This window comes from Paroedura picta, chromosome 6 (assembly GCF_049243985.1).
Source record: "Paroedura picta isolate Pp20150507F chromosome 6, Ppicta_v3.0, whole genome shotgun sequence".
Classification (NCBI taxonomy): domain Eukaryota; kingdom Metazoa; phylum Chordata; class Lepidosauria; order Squamata; family Gekkonidae; genus Paroedura; species Paroedura picta.
In genome coordinates this window covers 66,052,351-66,075,680 of record NC_135374.1, presented here as the reverse complement: position 1 = coordinate 66,075,680, position 23,330 = coordinate 66,052,351, and the positions used below count along the sequence as shown (strand labels likewise).

The 23,330-nt window shown below is 41.7% G+C and overlaps 1 protein-coding gene across 15 annotated transcripts in view; it reads right to left on the bottom strand.

Moving 5' to 3' along the window:
* Window positions 1-23,330, bottom strand: part of CASK (calcium/calmodulin dependent serine protein kinase) — a 210,761-nt gene that overhangs the window by 29,238 nt on the left and 158,193 nt on the right. For 11 of the 15 annotated variants that reach the window (XM_077342876.1, XM_077342884.1, XM_077342880.1 and 8 more), the window contains 2 exons: window positions 13,392-13,460; window positions 12,079-12,114 (listed from right to left, as the gene is read on the bottom strand). In XM_077342876.1, coding sequence (XP_077198991.1) covers window positions 12,079-12,114; window positions 13,392-13,460 — 105 coding nt within the window. The remainder of the gene's footprint in view (window positions 1-12,078; window positions 12,115-13,391; window positions 13,461-23,330) is intronic. The other 4 variants (XM_077342888.1, XM_077342889.1, XM_077342886.1 and 1 more) reach the window with 1 other exon arrangement.

Genomic DNA, 23,330 nt, shown 5'->3' with positions numbered 1-23,330 from the left:
AATACAGAACAAATTTGACAAAATAGTGATATCTTATGATAAATGAACGTTCATTATCAGGATCACTCCATATCTTTAAATATTTGTGGATTATAAATGTGCCATTATACAAAATGTTATGATTGGCATACATCGTGCTATAATTAAACTAACTCCTCTTTATTCTGAACTGATGATGCAGGTAACTTTGCTTTAAGGAAAGCTAAAACTGCTATTTCAAAGCCATTTTTACAGTTTCATCTATCTATCATATATCTAGGCTAGAAACTCTAATCCTCTCCTCAAAGTCTCTATACATCCACAAAACTGTACCCCCACTGATGAATGGATGCCCAGGAACATCATGGATTCTAAGTAGGGAGCTGCATTGAGAGGGAGAAATGCATGAAAATTACCCTTCTCTCTGAGTGATACAGCCTACATGAAAAATGAGATAGGATCTGTACATTTATCTGTTATCTGTACATTTTCATTATAATTTACTCTAAGGAATGCATAAGGCAGTAATATATACATTCCTTTCTTTGTTTAAAATCAAGTGGAATATCCATTGTTTTTTGTCTGAAATGACTACTTTTATGATCTGTTCCTCCATGGAGAGAGAAGTGTCAGATCACACCCAAGTTTTTGGCTGCATGTGTCACTGACAGTTACATCCCATCCAGGCAGGGCAATCCCATCCAGGCAGGGCAATCATGCTCACTCACTGGGGCCTTTCCTACTGAACCACAGGAATTCCGTTTTTGAAGGATTGAGTTTCAGACAGTTCTGCTTCAGCTATCCCATCACAGCTTCCAGACACCTGGCTAACAAGTCTGGGGGTGAATGAGGGCAGCCATTGATCAGAAGGAAGAGCTGGGTGTCATTGGCATATTAATGGCATCCCAGTCCAAACCTCTGTAGCAGCTGGGCAAGAAGGTGCATAACCTCCTGGGTTATTCTGTCAGCGGAATAAGATCAGCAACTCCTCTGTCCAACCTGGAGGTGATAGTGGGTGGGATCTTTTAGTTGATTTTTCGCTGCTGCACATCTGGGTCTCTGTGTTGGTTTATGGTGCATTTATAGTCTTTTAGGGGTAATTTTATTGGGCATTTTATGCATATTGTAATCTGCCACAAACCTTTGCGGGAGTGGCAAGTTAGAAATTTAATAAATAAATAAAGACACTGAATAAAATTGGGGAGAGAACTGCTTCTTGTGTCACTCCACATGGGAGTTGACAGTGATATGATTAGTTCCCTCCAATTGCTACCCTCTGTCCATGACCCTGGAGAAAAGAGATTGCTTTAGGATGCTTTGGGCTGATCCTGCATTGAGCAGGGGGTTGGACTAGATGGCCTGTATGACCCCTTCCAACTCTATGATTCTATGAACCCCTGAAGGGTTGTCTCTCGTATCCCAGTGTCAGCGGGACGGTGGGCTAGTAGCTTGTAGCTGACTGTGTCAAACACTGCTGTGAGATCAAGCAATACGAGCAGCGCTGACCCACCTCGGTCCAGCTGGTGATCACTAGCCCCAGGTTTAGCCTCAACCAGAGCTAGGGTTTTCTCTGTCCTGGCTCCAATTTGGTGGAATTAGTTCCCAAAAGACATCAGGAGCCCTTCCCAGAGCTAAAAGAATTTCACAGGGCCTGAAAAATAGAGCTCTTTCACCAAGCTTAATTTCCACCAAACAAACTAAGCTTTCGGTCGAGGTCAATGAAACAGTACACCTACAGCCCTCAAAAGCACCCCCCCCCAATTGCACCCAACATATACAACAATAGGCGACTCCTGATCTGACTATTCAAAGCAAAAGTTGCACTACAGCTATACAGTTAACGGTTGAATGTTATACAGTTACAGGTTATAATGTTGTAATATTGAAAGGTTATGAGTTCATAGTTTATATTTGCCAATGTAATCTCATACTGTACTGTGCCCATCAGCGATTTCTGAGCTTTGAATCTCCACAGTAAACCACCCTGAGTCGCAAGGGAGGGCAGTAGAAATGTAATGATAATAATAATAATAATAATAATAATAATAATAATAATAATAATAATAATAATAATATAGAACTAGATGATGAGCAAATGAGATTAAATATTTTATTGAAAGTTAATTGTACCAACTGAAAAGCTTACAAGCTTATATTCTTGACTGAAGATCTAGTTTGAAAGCACTGAAGTATGCTGTTTGAAATTTCCCTAAAGAGAATTCAGGCCCCAAAGGAGATGGTGCATTAAAAAAAGAATGATCTGCAAGAATCAGGGCACACACATGGTTGTATCCCATTTTCCTTAAGAGCAAGACATTCCATTAGAGCATGGTGCATCCCATCAATATTTCGATGGAACATGTCACCCTTAGCTGAGAGGCAGGATGCAATCAACCACATGTAAAGCGTAGCTGGCTGGTCAGACACAGGCCCCAATTATTGCTTAAAAACCTACTACTGCTGAAGGTGACAAAAACAATATCAAGTATATCTGTATTTGATAATCATTGCACAGATGCTTAGATCACAATCTGTACAGCAATTAGTTCCAAAAATGGGGATTTACATTTTCTTCATTTTATGCTGAATATATGTAATTGTCGCCTTGCCTATTTAACTTCTATGCATAGCACATCATGAGAAAGGTGGGGTTACATGAGTCACAAATTGGGATTAAGACTACAGGGAGAAATATCAACAACCTCAGATATGCAGATGATACCACTTTAATGGCAGAAAGAAAAGAGGAACTAAAGAGCCTCTTGATGCGAGTGAAGGAGGAGAGTGCAAAAGTTGGCTTGAAACTCAACATCAAGAAAACAAAGATCATGGCATCCGACCCTCTCAATTCCTGGCAAATAGATGGGAAAGAAATGGAGGTAGTGACAGATTTTATTTTCCTGGGCTCCAAGATCACTAGAGATGGGGACTGCAGCAAAGAAATTAAAAGATGCTTGCTCCTGGGGAGGAAAGCTATGGCAAATCTAGACAGCATCCTAAAAAGCAGAGACATCACCCTACCAACAAAAGTGTGTCTAGTCAAGTCTATGGTCTTCTCAGTTGCAATGTATGGCTGTGAAAGTTGGACCATAAGGAAGGCCGAGCATTAAAGAATTGAGGATTTTGAACTCTGGTGCTAGAGAAGACTCTTGCGTGTCCCTTGGACTGAAAGGCGAACAAACCAGTCAGTCCTAGAGGAGATCAGCCCAGACTGCTCTTTAGAAGGCCAGATCCTGAAGAAGAAACTCAAATACTTTGTCTACCTCATTAAAAGGAAGGACTCCCTAGAGAAGAGCCTAATGCTGGGAGCGATTGAGGGCAAAAGAAGGACAACAGAGAATAAGGTGGCTGGATGGAGTCACTGAAGCAGTCGGTGCGAGCTTAAATGGTAGAGGACAGGAAGGCCTGGAGGCTCATTGTCCATGGGGTCACGATGGGTTGGACACGACTTCGCAACTAACAACAACATATGTAAATGAAGAATTACAGGTACTATATATATATTAAAATGCGAGTCAAGTTCCACCCTCCACGTATACCATTAAAAGAGAGGATCTTATTAAATTCACATTAAAGAAACAGTGATGCCCAATAATTGATATATTTTGGAATATAACATTGTGAGAGTGGAGCAAAAAATGTGGTGGAGTCTCATCCTTTGTGGGGGGGGGGGGACAGATCTTCTCTCCGCACTGGCCTCAGCCATAAACCTGGTGGAAGAATGCTGTCTTGCAGGCCCTGAGGAATGTTAAAAGCCTGTAGCTCCTCTGAGAGCTCATTCCACCAGATAGGGGCCAGGACTAAAAAAGGCCCTGGCCCTAGTTGAGGCCAGGTGAGCGTCTCTGGGGTAAGGGATGACCAACAAGTTTGTATTTGCAGAGCGCAAAGCCCTGTGGGAGGCATGGGCCACAGGTGGTCTTGCAGATATGTGGGTCCCAGGCCACATAAGGCCTTAAAGCAGTGGTCCCCAACATTTTTGGGGCTGGGGACCGGGGAGGGTGGAGAGGGAGGCCTGGGGACCGGGGAGGGAGAGGGAGGCGCCGGCGTGGGCACCCTGGCACCTGCAAACCAGCAGGCGCGCCTCCCTCCCAACCCCACCCCATGGCGCAATGCTCGGATTATTTGGTCTTCCTTTGAAATCCAAGTCATCACCTTCCCAAGGGAGGGGGGGGGAAGGGAAGGGAATGTATGTTTTATATATGCAAACCCTTGTGTGTGACTTCAGTTCTGCCTATGGTTTTGTCGGATATCTACACATCTGAAGTCTCTTTATTTGTCTGAAGTTGGGCACTCTGACAGTTAGACAGTCTCAACATGAAGCCAGAAGCAGCCACAGAAACTACTGACTCTACAGCATTGACCTCTGACAGGTGCTTCTGTAGAATGCAAAAGGAGAGATGCTCCCAAGATGTGGCCAAGGTGTGGCAGATCCAGCCCATGAGCTCAACCTCATGGATGTTGGGTACGGCAAAAGCATTCATAGAATCATAGAATCATAGAGTTGGAAGGGGCCATACAGGCCATCTAGTCCAACCCCCTGCTCAATGCAGGATTAGCCCTAAGCTCAGTACCCCCTCTTGGAGTGAGAGCATGGTCTCGAGGCATGACACTGAATGGATAGGAAAATGTGCCTTGAACTGGTACGATGAGGAACCAAAAGGCTGGGTGTACCGAGGGGCCCATGGTCAACTGGATGTGGAGACTGGGGCTGCTAGAGAAGTGTTGGAGCTACGCGGCCAGCTGGAAAGGGTAACTGACCTACTAGTGACTATCCTGATGGAGAAAGGTGACAAGGCCTGGAAAGCTGGCCACTGAATCCTTGCCGAGTCGGGGAAGCTGCGACGGGAGGGGACACTCCTTGCCAGGAGCAGCAAGAAGGGGCCGTGCCCCTCTCTCCAGCCTGGGGCCCAGAACCACAGAGAAAGATGCGCAAATACCAAGTGAAGTTTGAAGGCTCTCCAGGCAAATTGACACATTTTTTGATACAATTGAGTGGATTTATGATTGACTACAAAAGTTCAGAGACAGGGCCGAGCGGGTCCGTTTCATTGGGGATTTTCTCAAAGCTGTAACAGCAGAATGGCTTATTCAATTTTGAAGCACCCAAAAAGCTGCACTATTAGTTGTTCATGCATGCATTTCGCAGCTGTTTTGAAGACCCATTGGCTGGGGACGTGGCCAGAGAGGAACTCCGCAGTTTGCACCAGGGTGACAAAATGGTCTCCCAGTATGCAGGAGAATTCAGGTGCCTTGCAGCCCAAGTCACCAAGTTGACTGAGACTAATTGGGTCAATGTGTTCCATGATGGGCTCCTGAGAGATATGCTGCAGCAGTGCCTCGGGCAAGCATACCCAGCTAACTTGATGGGCTGGATCAGAGAAATTGAAAGGCTGATGCAGATCCTAGAGTTGGTGGACACCCGAGATGCAGGGGAGAAGGCGGCCAAATGGGCTAGCACTCCCTGTTGAACTGGCACCCAGAACTCCTCATCCTACGATGCTGCAGAGCGGGTACACAGCTGCAAAAAGCATTTGTGCTTGGGCTGTGGTGGCCAGGGGCACTTTCTGGCAGAGTGCCCATCTAAGAAGGTAAAGAAACCTGTTCCATTGGGATTAGTGTCCCCAAAAGCCCTACCGAAGGCCGCTGCCTCAGGACCAGCGGTACAGTCAGCTAAGAAGACTGTTTGGGCACTCCTTACCCCACTCGTGAAACCGGTGAAAGGTTCATCTTCAGAGGACTCTGCGGAGGAGACCATTCCCTGCAAGCCGGTGGGAAATGGGGCAGACCTGTCATGAGGCAGCCCCACTGGCAGGTCCATGGTAGGAGCAATAGTTTGGTAAGTCTCATTCCCCTTCTGCTGGTTCCAGTTACTCTATCCGCACAGACTGGTGTAGGGGTCTGAGTGCAAGGGGTTCTGGACTGTGGGTGCACTAGAACTTTGATAAATCCCACTGTGGTACAGACCCTGGGAGTGGGATTAGAGCCATTAAGGTAACCCATTCGGTTTGCCCAAATGGATGGGGAATTTTCAAAGGATGGGGCAGCAGTCAATCACACAGCCCCACTATATCTGGACAAAGAGGAGCATTGGGAGCCAATTCAACCCACTGTGGCTCCCCAAGCCACTTTCCCATTCATGCTTGGCCTGGACTGATTGAGAAAGCACGACCTTAGTTGGATGGCCAGAGTCCTCATGTTTAGTGATCCAGGGTGCAGGGCCCACTGTAGCGGAGCAGCACCTTACCCTGCACAGGGAGAAAAGCAGAAGCATGCTGGGGTGGGAAAGGAAGTGGATGTGGGGCTCCCCGAGGAATATTGGGACTTGAGATCTGCCTCTGAGGAGTGTGAATATGGCAAGCTGCCCCCGTATCAAAAAATGGACTGTGCCATTGAACTGAAACTGAGGGAGCCGCTGCTCAAAGCAAAGAACGATTCCATGAGCCCCCACGAGATGACTGAGTTGAGAGTGTTCCTAGATGAGAATTTGGCAAGGGGTTTAATATGCCCTGTGACCTCCCACATGGCTCCTCCAGTGTTTTGTAAAGAAGAAAGTTGGTTCTCTAAGACTGTGTATGGATTACAGAGGTTTGAACGCAGTCTCTACCTCTAATGCGTATCATCTCCCACTTATAAAGGATTTATTGGGGCAGTTGGGTACAGGGAAGGTGTTCATGAAATAGGATTTAAGAGAGGCGTACTACTGGGCGGGCATCAAAATGGGACATGAACGTTTGATTGCTTTTAACACACTGTTGGGACAGTTTGAGTACCTAGTGATGCTGTTTGGATTGTCTGGCGTGTCCGACAACCTCAGCCATAGACCTGGAGGAAGAGTTCCGTCTTGCAGGCCCTGTGGAATGTTGCCAGATCCCGCAGGGCCCGCAGCTCACCTGGGAGCTCATTCCACCAGGTAGGGGCCAGGACAGGAAAAGCCCTGGCCCTGGTTGAGGCTAGGTGCACTTTCCTAGGGCCGGGAACGACTAATAGATTTTCCCCCGCAGAGCGTAAGGCCCTACGGGGAGCCATAGGTCGATAGGCGGTCCCTCAGGTATGTGGGTCCCAACCTGCGTAAGGCCTTAAAGTTTAAAACCAAAACTTTGAACTGGATCCGGGCAGCAAATACAAGACTGCCAGATTGAGAAAGCAGAAGAAATAATGGAAAGTTTAAAAACCCAATGTAAACCTAATAACCAGCATTTTAGAGGCATAACTGAAGACCTTGGGAGGTCAAATTTAGGAGAGAGATTTCATAAACTGCTTCAAGCCTATTTGAAGATACAAGAAAAATTTTCCTGATATTGATCAGATCTTTAGAGTAAATGAAAGATTTGCATTTAAGAATAAGCTGCTCCAAGATATACTAGTTTGCTTCACTCATAAGAAAACTCAAGATGCAATATTAAAGAAGTAAAGAGTCCACTTAAAGTAGCAGAAAAAGAAGTGCAGATCTTTCAGAATCTACTAACAAATGTATTAAGGAAAAGAAAAGATTTTGATTTTCTGAGACAGATTTTACAAGATAAATAAATAAAATACCACTGGAAATTGCTATTCACAAGAGGTATACCACCAAAAGGAAGGAAAGTAATGGAAAGTAATGGAAAGCTATTGGTGAAAAATTGCAAGCGAAGGATCTAAGAGGAACTGAAGGAAAACCTTCAAGCAACCCATAGAAAAATTCTGAAGAAGAAACAACCATAGGGACATTGGGACAAAATGGATAAATTAAAAATAGTATCATTAAATATTAATGGACTAAAATCTCCCACAAAATGTACTAAAACTTTCCACCAGTTTAGAAAACAAAATATATTTTATGTCTACAAGAAACTCACATAAAGAAGAAACATGAATATATTGTAAATAATAAAAATTAGATAATTTGGGATTTTGCTGCCACTTAAAACAAAAAGTCTGGAGTAGCCATTTATATAAATAACCAACTTTTAAAGGTATTAGAGGAATTAAGAGATGCAAAAGGAAGATATTTAATCTGAAAAACAAGACACTCAGAAGGCAAGATGTATACACTAGCAACAACTGATGAGCCAAACCATGCTAAGTTTTTTGAGAATTTTTTTCCAAATGATGCTAGAATTTCGTGATGAAGACATAATGGTGTTTGGAAACATGAATGGGGCACTAGATCTAAAGAAGAAAAGATCTAGGAATTCTAAATGTGGTTAAATACTGAAAAGTATTTGATAGATATCAAATGTACTCAAGAATAGATATATGCTGGATATCAAAAAAGTTTTGCAATAATTCTAAACAAAGCAGAAATTCAGCCATATATATGCAGCAGATATTATAAAGGGTATAGAATATATAGTATCCCACAATCCCATGAAATATCTGGGAATAAATGTTACAGGGCTAAATGCTAATCTTTCTTTCAAAAAACCAATTATCAGAAGATATGGAAATTGATACAAGCAGATTTATCCAGAATGGTTAAAATTAAAAATCTTGTGACTGACAATTTCTGCAATCAAAATGAATGTACTGCCAAAACTAATTAAAAAAAAAATTCCAAATGCTACCTATACATATTGAAGAAAGAATATTGATATAGTGGCAAAGACAGAGAAATAAATTTATTTGGAATGGCAAGAAACCAATAATAAGCTTTAAAATATTACAAGAGAAGAAAAAGAGAGGAGAATAAGCAATTCCAAATATAAAATTATATTACCAAGCAGCAGGCCTGGTTTGGATTGTGGATTAGATTTCAAACTCAAGGCAAATACAGATGTACTTTTGAGAATATGGCCAGAATTTATTGAACCTTCAAAATTCTCTGCTCATGTCCCCAACAGAAGCTTATCATGATGAGAACATGAGAAATAAAAGTGTTTTGAAAAACATTCAGTGATATGGTAAATACTCAAGGGAAAATCAAGCAAGATATTATAGATGAAGGACTTGTAAAAAAGTAACAAGGTATTGAAAGGAAAAACATGGAAAAATGCAATGCATATTAAAATTTAAGTTCCCTGTGGAAGCTAAGAATATACTAATAGACATGCTGCCTAGTAAATTATAAAATAATTTGGAGAGATATTCAAATATATGGCTAAAATTTTCTATGCAGCAAAATAGAAATTAGATGTTTGTCCAAGCTTAGATGAATGGGAAAATAAACTTGCCAACTATGCAGTAATGGTGAAATCAACAACCTATTTGAGAAATAGATCATCTGAAGAAAGATGTAGTGTGTATTATGCAAGCAGGAGGCAAATTTAGAATGAGAAACAGTATTGATGAAATTAATAATGTAGTTGCAAAATAGATAAAAATATTGCATATAAAAGTGCCTCAACAGAAGAGCTATTGTATTTTATAGATAATGTCTTAAAAATTATAATGAAGGGCATGTTGGGGAGAAATATTTTATTTTATACAAACTGCAATATATAATTATGTTATATAAACCCTCTTCTCCTTTTAGTATTGCCTTTATTGTCAGGATCTGCTAGTAGTATAGTTTTGGAGGGAAGAGGATACATTCTTTTGCTCCTCTATGTTATTTCAATGTGTGCTGTGCCTTTAATCTGTTGTACAGACTAATTACTGAAGTTATGTTTACAGGATGGAAGTGGGAGAGGAAAGCTCTGGTGCTGAAAGTGGCCCATGGGTGTTACTGGGCCATTTGTTTTCTTTGGAAAGTTGGGAGTATTTTTGCATGTCATGGGGGCAGGATAATTGAGAAATATATTGATCTTCATGTGCCTAACAAAATAACAAGTATCATGAGCTCTATTTGCTTTATCAATAAACTGCTTTTGTTAACATGCCAAGCTTTTTTAATTGAGGAGTTGGTCGGGGGAGGGGACACAGTTTATTGAAACTATATCTTCTCTTTATTAACAGAAACCAATGTCTGGATGCTGGTAATAGTTGTGATAGATTCAAACGAGTAGCCATGTTGGTCTGAAGTAGCACAATAAAATCAGAGTCCAGTAGCACCTTTAAGACCAAGAAAGATTTATTCAAGGCGTGAGCTTTCGAGTGCAAGCACTCTTCGTCAGACTGATGAAGAGTGCTTGCATTCAAAAACTCACGCCTTAAATAAATCTTTCTTGGTCTTAAAGGTGCTACTGGACTCTGATTTTATAGTAATAGTTGTGGTTATCTAGCAATAGTCAATGAGGACATTCATTTATTAAAGATACAAGTTCTGGTTGTATTATTTTGTGGGGCTCCTTCCCAGCATTTCTTTTGTTTTTTAGATTTCAGCTTATTTTCCTGAAAACCTGGGGCATTTTTTCAGGCTTGTAGAAAGTTGTCTTTTCTGTTCATAGCTCCAATCTCTAGATTTAAGTATCTACAGATGTGGCCATGCTAAGCATTAGATACATTGACAACGGGAGGACCCACAAGGACTTACAGTAGGTATGTCATTTTCTATTTCCTCTTTCTCTTCCCCATATCATCATGTCCTTCTTCTTCCATTCTCTCCCACCTGCCAGCTTTCAAGTTTTGCCTCACCTTGGAAACTTCTACTTGGGAAAACTACAGTGAAATAGCACAGTGTCGACTGCAGGGATTGCTATAGTTGTATAGTGTTGTCTACTGGGTGGGGGCATAACATGTCATAGAATCATAAAGTTGGAAGGGGCCATACAGGTTATTGAGTCCTGCTCAATGCAGGAATGTTGTGGGAGGCACCTTATATTTCCTGTATTCCCTTCCCCCACATAATTTCCTTTTTTCCTCATCCAGGCAGCTCCCATTTTCTCATCTTTATCTACTTCCTTGTTGACTTATCTGCCCTGGGAATAGCAGGGAATAGCAAACCACTTGTCTTGAAAAATCTATTGGGTCACCCTAAATTGACTGTGAATTGATGGCACTTTCCACTATCACTATGCCAATAGCAGAGCCTCTGACAACAGTAAAAGATGGATGAGATAAAAGCTCACTTGATCCCCCTCCTCACCATAACATCTTATGTGACATAGATATCTGTCCAGAGAGGTGCCCTAAACCTGGTAATTTCTTTTTGCAAGTTACTGAGGGTTGACAATAGCAAGGTGAAGCCAGGGAGGTCCACTTTCATTATTCATGGATTCAAAGCTTTGTATAAAAGGGACAACAACTGATATTTTCCCAGTAATACCCCACATGCAATGCTACTCCAGCAATATTTGATGGTGGTGATGGTCCAAGAAGTGCTGGGGACCTATCACAAGGAGTTTGTATAAAATATAAGCAGAATCAGAGAGGTGTGTAAGCAGAATTACACAAACCATTTGGACTCCAGCCCTCATTTTTAAATAGTTAATTTGTACTAAAACACCAGCTAAAAGTATACACAAAATTCTGGAAATTTTTCTTCCCTGATGTATTTTTCTTAAAACAAAACAGAAAAACAAAAGCAGCCTAGGGAGGCTGCAATTTTAAACACAGGGCCAATGGAAGTGGGAGAGGATGTTTAATCATCTCAAATCAACTGACTATGTGCTTTTTCACAGTAAGGAAAACAATATCAGCCTGTAATTTTTCTGCATTTGCTGCAGTGGAAAATGCAAATTTGTTCACAATTCTGAATGGAAATGGCAAAAGAGTAGCTAAGTAAAAAAAAAAAAATTGGAGAGAAGATGCCATAATCTGTGATTCATGTATTTTGACCCTGACTAAACTTATTTTACTGTGCTGCTTTAAGAAACAGATTAATTAAGTAAATCATTAGGGAGTGTATGAAATGTCAAATCTGCATCCATTAAAGAAACCCCCCTCCCATTGTCTATGAATTCTGGATAAGAAGCTTATTTGGATAGCAAAATAAATTAAAATTTGTTCCAGGACAACAAAAGAGTACTACTAAATGAAATGAAATATGCCATAGAATGCTGATTTGGACACAACATACAATTCTGAATATAGACATTGTTAGTAACTCTCTCTCTCTCTCTCTCTCTCTCTGGCACAAGAAAAATAGTAATACTGTGAATCAGTCATGTGAGCAAAACATAAAATGGAAGAGTTTTGTAGAATTAAGGACAGCACACAATGAAGTATCAATTTTGAGATGATAAGGTGGGTTTGCTATTAAGTAGCTAAGTTAACAAAGCTTCCATGGGGAACAGTATTCACCTGTCGTCCTTTTGGTTGTGTTGTCGATGGCAAGTCCTGCAGAATAAGTCAATCCAGGAAAAGAAATTTCACTTTACTTTAAATATACATTACAAAAGTTGTACTGTTACCACAAAAAGTTGATTTGCAAGTATTAACAACTTAAAACGTTTTAAAAATGATAATTTCATAGAAAATATGTTAAACCCAGGCTATTTAGCAGCAAGCTGAAGAAAGCAAGTAAAGTTTAAGCAGACAGAAAATGTGCTTTTAATAGAGAATTCATCATCTTCAACACAAAAGCACCTGTAAGTGAATGAAGCTCTCGGATGGGATAGTTATAGCAATACATTTTGTCAGTACAATTTGAAATATACTGTGTCTAGCCACTGTTTAAACATTTTACAAGTTTATTTAACTAATATGGTTTTAAAGATATTTTTAATCCATGTACATTTCAGATTACCCATAAACCAACTTATCCTTTTACTAATCACAACTGCAATACTTTAAACAGCACATAGATACGCTGGTATTTAAATTAATGAAAAGTTCACAGAAAATACAATTTCTTAACAAAATATTTAGACTGACAGTACAAGAGACATTGCAATAAAATATAGTCTCTACAGGTGCTTTCTAACGTTTTACCATATATATTCAGACAAAGTCAAATGATAAATATTAGTCACATCAACTATTATATTTAATAGTACCTTTTCGCCTGAATATATGGCTAAAAAGGAAGTACTTTGTGTTAAAGATGTGATGTTAATAGCTTGGCTTATAAATGCAGTTTAAAGCCAATTCATTTTTGCTTTTCATATCCAGGCAAGGCTCATATTTCACAAAATATGTGCACATACCACAACAGCAGAGGACACACCAATTCCTTAACTCAGATAGCGGAAACCAATACGGCAATCTAGAAAGTATTTTACAAAACAAAAATGTCCAGGTCTGGAAAAAGCCCAAACACCTGCTAATACTAGTATTTTGCTTGAAAATGCTATTTCAAAAACTTCAGAATGGGAATTAGTCCTTTTTTTGCTTAGTTTTGAAAAAGTCAGGATGAGGAAAATGATAAGCATATTTCAGGGATGAGTGAATTTTTACATTACAACTGAATGTAACTCATTAAACCGATTTTAATGAGAATATTAGGCTGCTGAATAAACCCCTGAATGAGAAAAAATGGGGAATTACACATCTAAGAATTAAATTTTACTTTATCAGAAGAATACAGTTTTCCACTGAGCATGTCATCATAATAGGAATGGTAGATGAGCACCAACAAGATTTGAATACTCTCTGTCTAGAACTGGAGGTCTTACCGAAACAGAATTGTTAATGCTGCTATGACCATTAGCTGGGGACTGTCTGGATGTAGAGGGGGAATCTCTCTGAAATAAGACACAAGGTTCATTATCACACAACACTACTATAGAAAAACAGATATATTTAAATCAACAGTTAAACTCACAGGTTTGGAATAATTTTATTTAGCCTTTTCATCTCTGGAAGATTTTATATTTTAAAAAGTACGAGTTTACTAAAATATAAGCCTTGATCAGAACTCACATTTTCTTAGTATCTGGAAAAATTTTATTTTGCTGAAGAAGAGTACCAAAATGATGAAACTGATTAACTTAACTGCTCAGAGCCATAAAGAATGGGCGGTATAAAAATCCAAATAAATAAATAAATTTTCTTCATCTCTTGAATTTTTGCCCTGAATAGCCATAACTGATCTTGAAAAAATTATACAATTATTCTTCTTGGTTTGTGTATCATGGCAATGTTTTTTAGCCATGGTAATATCATGGCCTTTTCAGAGTCTGAAGTTGATTCAAGAGTCGACATTAAGGTAGGAATATGGCTTTCAAAAATGTCTATGGGATGTAGGACTTTGAGAAATATTAAGATAACATTTATTTTCTGTTGGGGTAAGACATGAAAGCCTCAGCTATGTGGATAATTCTGCAGGAAATACATGACAGAAAAATATGAAGACAAAGATACAAGGTTTGGATATTTCATTATGGGAATACTCAAAATCAGATTAGTACATTATTTATTAAAAAGTTTTTAAATCCATATTAAACAGTTGTGACTATATGCATTTGTGATAAAGGCCAATAGCCCCTTATCTTACGAAAGCACAGAGTGGAATAAATTTTTCAGATATAATTAGGAATGTAAATAATTATGATTATATTTTCACTTACCAATGCATACATAAGTACAAAATAGGACAGCTGAATCTTTTTGTGAGCAGTCCCCTAATGCGATCAGAAGGAGTGGCCCTACTGAGACTACCCTTCTCTTAAACAGAGGACCAAGGAGAAGATATTGCAGAGCCTTTGTATTGTGGCCAAATGTTATGGTATCCTTTGCCTAAGGAAAAGTTAGAATTGAATCTAATAAGGCCTTAAAGATCAACAAGATTTCTAGGGTACTGACAAAGGGAGCCTTGCTTCTTTAAAGCTTATACTCTGGAAATCGTGATATTTTTAAAGGTGCAACTGGACTTGAATCTAGCTCTTCTACTGTAGACCAGCATACAGGAATTTTTTAAAAAGGAAAACCTATAACTTGAATGGCCTTTTATCGTTGACTATTATATGATTTCTCCCCCAGATTTGGCAACTCGCCACCCTATCTAGAGCTATCCTAGAGCTAGAGCTATCGGTACACACAGTACCGAATAATAATAAGATAAAATATAAAATATTAGGACAAAGAATTGTCTGGAAAACTTGTAAAATCTCCAAAGTTAACTTCACACGGCATGCAAATTCATGTAGCAAAACTCTTATTGTTGATGTTTTTAAAAAGAAAAAGTGCTTTATTGGGAAGGTAAATATGGAATAAAAGGAGTGGGGGAAGGGGAACATAAGGTTTTCCCCATTGTTGATCTGCTTGAAATCACTGGTTCACACAGATTTCCTCTTACAGAGATCCTTATATATGTTTACTGAAATTCTGAAGTCTTGGGGGTTATGCAGCACAGAAGTGGTAGGCAGGGATACAATTAACATCCCTCTGCTACCACCTCTTTTTTTATACTGGTGATCTGCTACACATGTACGCATCTGAATGTGTATTTAGTTCTTTTACATAATGAATTTCAGAAATAAAGATAAACATTCAGAACATCCTGTTCAGAATTAAAATGTGATGATCCTGGAAGATCACTGCTTCACTTTTCATTTTTTTTGTTTCATTAATACAGTTCACAGTTATTTGACTTGATCTGAATTTGCTGTTGGTTCCTTATGTAAAATATTGAGGAAACAATATGCATATATACACTGTTTTGACAATATACAGATTTCTCAACATACTTCAAAGGGTTTGTTTGCTTCTAATTTGAGGCTATTCTGTGATCAGTAATCTCAATGAAATATACCACCAAATGAAGAGGATATTTAAGGTTTAATTTATTTGCCCTTGTTTAGTTACTTGATATACTGATAATTCTATGGACTGTCATGCTACTCTTTGAACAGACAGTTAGTGCGAAAAATCATAATATGTATTTAAACCATTATATACTGCCTTTCTCTCCAATTTTCCTGTCCTCCATTTTATCATCATAACAACCCTGAGAAGTATGTTAGGCTGAAAGGGTGTGACTGGCTCAAGGTCACCTGGTGAGTAATATGAAGCAAAATCTGTGAAAGGGTGGCTAGAGTAATTATAATGCATTTGCACTTCAAAGTGTTCTCACTATTACTGTGGTACAGAATTAATAGTGTTGAATTCTGATAAAAATGATGAATTAAATACACACTGTAATGCAAGAAGTTTTGTTAGTTTTCATGCTTTCAATCTTTACAACACCAGAAGTGTGCTGCAGAAAAAAAATAAGCATGGTAGACAGTATGTCTACATTAGGTTAGAACAGGAAGTTTTGTTTATTATGTGATGATCAAGTAAAAAAAAACAACAACCCACCATTCCATACCCTAAAAAGAAATAGAGATAACTAAATAGAGATCAATAATATTCTTCCAGCAGAGTGAGATAAATAGCCTTGATCTCCAAAAGAGTGAAAATTAATTCCTAACACCTGCATAAAGTTGATAGACTACACAAAAATGTGAGATTAAGTCAAGCCTAAATTGGCTGCTATTGGTTTTCCAGGCTGTGGTCTGGTAATTTTAGTCCCTGATGTTTTGCCAGTAACTGTGGCTGACATCTTTGAAGGTTGGACACAGTAAGACGGGAATGTCAGTCAGTTGCTGGTAAAATGTCAGGGACTGAAATTACCAGGCAACAGCCACATAGCTCAGAAAACCCACAATAGCCAGTTGACTCTGACTGTGAAATCCTTTGACAAGCCTAAATTGTTCCAACTGTTGAAGAACCCTTTTGCCACTGTGAATGCCAGTGCAGGGATGCTCTGGAAGTCCATCTTGGATGCTCTGGAAGCTTCTGATTGGAGAATGATTTCCCTCAATTTTGGTCCTAGTTTAGGAGAAGTTATAATCTTACATATCTCCCAGCACTTTTCTCCCTGGCTTCCTTCATAGCCTCCTTTTATATAATTTCTTCCTAATCCCTTCTTGCCCTTCCCTCTCTCTAGTTCATAAAGCTCCCCTGAACTTCCCTTCCTCTTTTCCCAGGTGCAGCTGAGGATTCCCCCGTGGAGGCTGGGCTATGCTCTGCTGATGTGAAAAGTAAATGCCTGTTCCTGCCTGGGCTGTGTTTGCCTCAGCAGCTTCAGGGTTGACAAGTTCTGTGCTGTGGTGGGGGAAAAGTTGACTGTGCAACAGCTATGGCCAGCTGCCACTGCAGCTTGGGATAGACCTGAAGGTGGACATGACTGCCTCTCCTAACTCCTTGCTGCTGGGCTGCAGTGGTGGCAGCAACGCTGGTGGCGATGTTTTGGGGCCTCATCTGGCCTCCATTATTTCCTATGGTGAGAATTTATGAACAGACCAGAGATTAGTTCGGGGTACCCACTTTAGGGGCCCCTAGAATTGGACTCGCTGGTCCAATCTTTCTGCAACTGAGGAGGGCATATTCTTTTGAGGAGAAGCTCCTATAATCACACTATACGGTTGGTGCCTCTACCTCAAACCCCCACCAACTGAGCCCAGAAAAGAGAAAAAGGGAAAAATTCCTATAGGTCTAAATAGCACTATTGGTTTCTGTGGGACCAAACTGATTTAGATTCAGTCTAATCAGTTCAACTAAACAAACAAACAACAATAACAAAAAACACTCTATGTGTAATTCAGATAAATAAGATGCAGTCCGAATTGGTCCAAATTCCCACCCCCCCTTGCATATCCCTACTTAACAGCTATATTTGTAATCTACACTGAGACTTCTAAACCTTTGTGTCGGTTTGATTCCCCCAAACACCTTTTCCTAGAGGGAAATAACCAGCCCATATGAATAAATGTATTATATCTACTACTACTGGATTTCCAAGTCTGGCATGCCAGCCTATTTCCTGTATATTATTGCACGCTACTGTATACATAATTTTAGTAGTGATTTTATTTGCAAAGAAATCATATTGGAAACACATATATACTTTACTCCTACACATATACTTCAATCAATGGTATCAGTTGTTGAGGCAGTTATTAATATTATATTTATTTATAGACTGCTCTCTCTGGTCAGGATCAGGGTGGTGTACAACAATTATAGTACAAATTTCTGATTTAAAAAGTATAAACTTAATAAAAATATAAAACAGATAAAACAATCGCCTACAGCTTCATTTGTTTTCCATTTGATGACCTTGATCTATATTTTGTCTCTCCAGCCATTGGTTGTGGTAAGAAACTGGGTGGTGTGTGTGTGGGATGCTTGATGTTATTTACTTACTGTTGGCCTCAACCATATGCCTGGTGGAATAATGCTGTTTTGTAGGCCTTATATAACTTAGTTAGCTCTGCCAGGGCCTGAGTGCCTGTCAGCATATTCCACCAGGCTGGGACCAGAGCTGAAAAGGCCCTGACCCTGGTCAAGGCCAGACACACTTCTTTAGGGCCAAGGATCAGCAACATATTAGTGTTCACTGATGTTCTTCTAGGGGTATAAGGGGATAGGTGGTCCCTTAGATAAGCAGGGCCCAGACTGCTAAAGATTAATACCAGAATCTTGAACTTGATCTGGAATTAAACTGGTAGCCAATACAGCTGTTTGTGTACAGGTCCAATATGGCTCCTCCATTGTGTCCTGGTAAGGACTTATGCAGCTGCATTTTGCACCAGTTGTCGTTTCCAGGTCAAGGCTAGGGGTAGATCCATGTATAGCGAGTTACAGTAATCCAGCCTAGAGCATCACTGTGGCTAGGTTCTCTGGGATCAGATAGGGCACTAGTGGTTTAGCGGTGGAATAATGCCTGCTGAGCTACTGTTGTGATCTAAGCCTCCATTGAAAGAGAGGCATCAAAGATCACCCCCAAATTCCTGATGAAGGGTGAATTGCACCCAGTCCAGGTAGGGGAGATACGCTTCCTCTTCTGGCCCTTTCCCCCACAGCTCCAGATCTTCCTTTCTTTGGGAGGTTTAGCTTTAGGCATCTCTGCTGGAGCCATTCCTCTATTGCCTTCAAACACCTAGCCAAGGTATCTGGGGGAGCATTCAATCAGTTTCCCATCAGCAGACAGAGCAGGTGTCATTCACATATTGGTGAAGAAGAAGAAGAGTTGGTTCTTATATGCCCCTTTTCTCTACCCGAAGGAGGCTCAAAACGGCCTTCCCTTTCCTCTCCCCAAAACAGACACCCTGTGAGGTGGATGAGGCTGAGAGAGCCCGGATATCACTGCTCGGTCAGAACAGTTTTATCAGTGCCGTGGCAAGCCTAAGGTCACCCAGCTGGTTGCATGTGGGGGAGCGCAGAATTGAACCTGGCATGCCAGATTAGAAGTCCATACTCCTAACCACTACACCAAATTGGCTCTCACTACTGACATCCCAATCCAAACCCCCAACAGCTAAAAAGCTGAAATGTATTCACAAAGAGAACAAGCCTTATTAGAGAATACAGAGAATACTGTATTACATATAACAAAATGTAAAGTATCCTTTATAAGAGTAGTCCAGAATTCATCAAGCAAGTAACTGAACCATTTTCATAATTGGGGTAGAGGGGATTTGGACTTGCAGATAGGAATAAATTTATGCTTGCAGAATGGAACCTACATTTACTAGCATGCTATATAATGAATAGTGGTAATGAGCTCCCTTTCTTTTTTCCATATTTTTGATTAAAACAAAAGCCAGGCATTGCTACTGTTGATTTTTGAAAATTTTAAGTGTTCTCTATAAAACAGAGTCTTAATGATTTCCCATTAAAGATACTACTACATTGTCTTCTAGCCCGTTGTATTTTTTTGTTTTCTCTAAACTTTATGCTTTTGTATCTGTATATTCTAAGATGTCTAATCAAAATCAGGTCTTGAATGCTATAATTTAAAAGGCAAGATTAACATGCATTCCCTTGAGATCTTGAATGTATAAAACTTAAAATCTGCAGAAACCAATGGAAGATGAAAGCATCTGGCCTGTATTAAACTCTTATTAGGGATGGGCACAAACCAGCTCATGAACCAAAATTTGTCCTGAACTTGGACTAGTTTGGCTTTCAAACTAATGTTTGAGGAAAGTGGCATCTATAAACATTTAATGAACTTGTGACTTGTTTGGCTGTTTGGGGCCAGACATATAACCCTTCGGTTTCACTTCTCCCCCCTCGGTTTCACTTCTCCCCCCTCGGGGTGAGCCATTAAACCCTTCGGTTTTTTTCCCTCCAAAGTGGGGAGAAGTGAAACTGATGGCTTAAATGGCTGACAGCCAATTAACCCTTTATGGATTGGAAGAAAGGTAGAAAGGAAGTCCCTACCAAGGTGGTCCCCGCCCCCTTTCTCCCAGCCATGGCTTGCCACAGCCAGGAGAAGGGGGAACCAAATTTGCTGGACCAGTTTGGGTTAGGCTCTTTTGGGTCAATATGGGGAATGTCTTGAACTGCTTTTTGGGGTTCATGCCCATCCCTACTCTAAATACACTGACTCACAAATTATATATATTTATATCAATTATCAATGGCATTTCCATTATGTTAAAAGTTTTCATGTGAAAGAGAGTCATTATGGTAGCTTGCTTAATATTTTGTTCTTCTAAATGTTATTTCATTCAGAGAATCACTGCTACTACTTCACTTTCCAAAAATGGAATCTCCTGATCTCAGAAGAGCCATCTCAAGAAACTGTATTGCAAATACAAAATGTGACAGGTTTGTCCTACTTTTTGGTGCTGACAGAATTCCAAGTGTCAACTACACTGGTCAATATGATGCAATATACTGATTTATCAGGCAGCATCTGCATGTTGTATACATTAAGTTTACAGATGGGGAAATAAAGGAAATTCTAACCTATCTCAAAGATGACATGTAAATCCACATGAAAATGAAGACCAAGTATTAAGATATAGAAAAAAGATGACATACTCAAAATCAATTCATTTTTTTAACTTTAACAATTAGAGGCATTAACAAACAAAAAGGACATAATGCTAATAGAAAACAAAATTCTGAGGGAGCACACTTTGCTTTATATGCCTGAAATCTCTTGGTACCAATATAATGATGAAGAAGAAGAGTTGGTTCTTATATGCTGCTTTTCTCTACCCGAAGGAGGCTCAAAGCGGCTTACAGCCGCCTTCCCATTCCTCTCCCCAAAACAGACACCCTGTGAGGTGGGTGAGGCTGAGAGAGCCCGGATATCACTGCTCGGTCAGAACAGTTTTATCAGTGCTGTGGCAAGCCCAAGGTCACCCAGCTGGCTGCATGTGGGGGAGTGCAAGATCGAACCCGACATGCCAGATTAGAAGTCCACACTCCTAACCACTACACCAAACTGGCTCTCTTATATTTTGCATATAAGCCTGGATATTTATTAATTACTCACATCATTCTTTACATGTATCATAGTTCTACATGGTGCTGGGGTAGTTTAATTGGAGAAATATTTTAAACAAAGATATAACTATTTGGGTTGGGCTGGCATGTGGAACAAATTGTTCCATGCATCAAAGTGTGTTGTGTTAGTGCTACATGAACAACAACTTTCCATATAGCAAATTGCTAAACCAAAGGAGATACAGAACTGTGACTGAATATCTCTAGGAATTTTGGGGGGTTTGGGGCTGCATCATGTTTGGTTTGGGGCTGCAGTGTTGGAGGAGGTTAAGTTTCACCTTTTTTTAACTTTGCTGTTTTCCTGACAAGATCAACACCCTACTTTGACCTATAAGAATATATATATATAGATACCTCTATGGCAGTGGTCCCTAACCCCTGGTCCGGGGACCGGGACCGGTCCGTAGATCAGTTGTTACCGGTCCGCAACTCCTCCTCATCCTCCTCCCCGGCTGCTGCCTCGGGGGCTGCCCTGTCACTCTGCCACCAACTCACCTTTGGTGCTCTCCGGTGGCTGCCATGGCTGGGGCTCCCCCTCGGTGTGGCACTGCACAGATGCTGCTGGCAGCACCCCCCAGCAGGTGGCGGGAAGTCAGGGGCATCAGCGGGAAAACAAGTGGAGCAGGGGCTCAGGTGTTGGTGACATCCCTCGGCAAAAGACTACCCCCCCCCAACCCAGGGCCTCAGTAAAATTGCCAAACGTTGACCGGTCCCCGGTGATAAAAAGGTTGGGGACCACTGCTCTATGGCACCTGGCTAACCCCCCTCCCCCAAGCTAGTATCAACATTAGGGAAGGAGCCCAATTTTCACTGCAAAATAGCAGAGAAGGCTGGTTTGTTTTGTAGAAGAAGAAAAGGCTTCAGTTCCACAATACAGCAGCCCTATTCTGAATTTTGTCTTTCCCCTCTGCCTTGGCTGCTTTTGGTTATTTAAAAGACAATGAGAGTACAAAAAGTCGATCTCATGTTGTTTGACCCTCAGGGACTTTTAAATGCCATTTCTAATATGGCATGGGAACCCGATACTCCCAAGCAATCCACTTCCCTTGGGCATGTCCAAGCTCTTCATACTGATAGTAGAAAAAAATACATGTAGTTGGGGATTCTAAAACTTAGCCTTTCTCAACTGTTTTACTCTTTAGAAACTCCTAGAACATTCTTCAGGCTTTGAGAAACCCCAGAAGTGGCACAATTGTGCAGAATACGGTTGGGAAACATAGCTGAGTAGATGTTCACCCAGGGCTCCTCCCCTTCCTAACCTCCTACAGGTCCATCACTGGCCATTTTGGGAGGGGGGGAAATGGGTTGACACGACCATATATGGCCATATCTTTAAACCGCCCGTGGCGCCACGGGCGCCACGGACTATATAATTCGGTAAGGGGTCTGGAGGTGGGATTAGTCAGTGATGAGGAAGGGTTCGGATTGGACCTTTCCTCATGACAGACAATCGGAGGGACCAATCGGCAGGTGCGAAGCGCCTGCCGATTGGTCCCTCCGATTCCCAGCTCCAGCAAGTGCGAGCCGCGCACAGCGCGGCTCGCAGTTCCTCCTGACCTGACGCGGCGAGAGGCGCAAAGCACCTCTCGCCGCATCAGGCCGCCGACCCAGGGAGCCCCTGGCAGTCGCGCGAAGCGCGGCTGCCGGGGGTTCCCTGCCTGGCGGGCTGATGCGGCGAGAGGCGCAAAGCGCCTCTCGCCGCGTCAGGCCGCCGCCCGGGGGAGCCCCCGGCAGTCGCGCGAAGCGCAGCTGCCGGGGGTTCCCTGCCTGGCGGGCTGACGCGGCGAGAGGCGCAAAGCGCCTCTCGCCGCGTCAGCCCGCCCACGCCGAAAGAAGCTCGCCGACGACGACGAGGGACCCTCGGACCAGCCTGCAAGAAGCCCGGACCTCCGCCGCTGCCGCTGCCTGCCGCCGCCGCCTTCCGTTCCCCTGCCACCGCCGCCCGGCTCTCCCCGCCCCGCCGCCGCCGCCAAGGGGCCGGGCCCGCTGGCCAGCAGGGGCAGGAGCGGCGGCGTCGGCGGACAAGCGGCGGCCGAAGGGGACGAGCAGGCGGCCGGCAGGAGCAGCAGGAGGCGGCGGCGCCGGAGGAGGAGCGAAGCCCCGGCCGCTGCCATGCCTGGCCGCGAGAGCGCCGAGAAGTGGACCCTCGGTCCAGCCTGCAAGAAGCTCGCCGGCGCCGCTGAAGGAGCCGCAGACCAGCACGCCGAAGACCACTGTAAGGTCCTTGCGCCCGCTGCATTCCCCTGCAGCGGGCTTGATTACTAGTCACTTAATAAATGTTTAACAAATTAAAAATAATATATTAAAAGTTAATTAACTCCCAC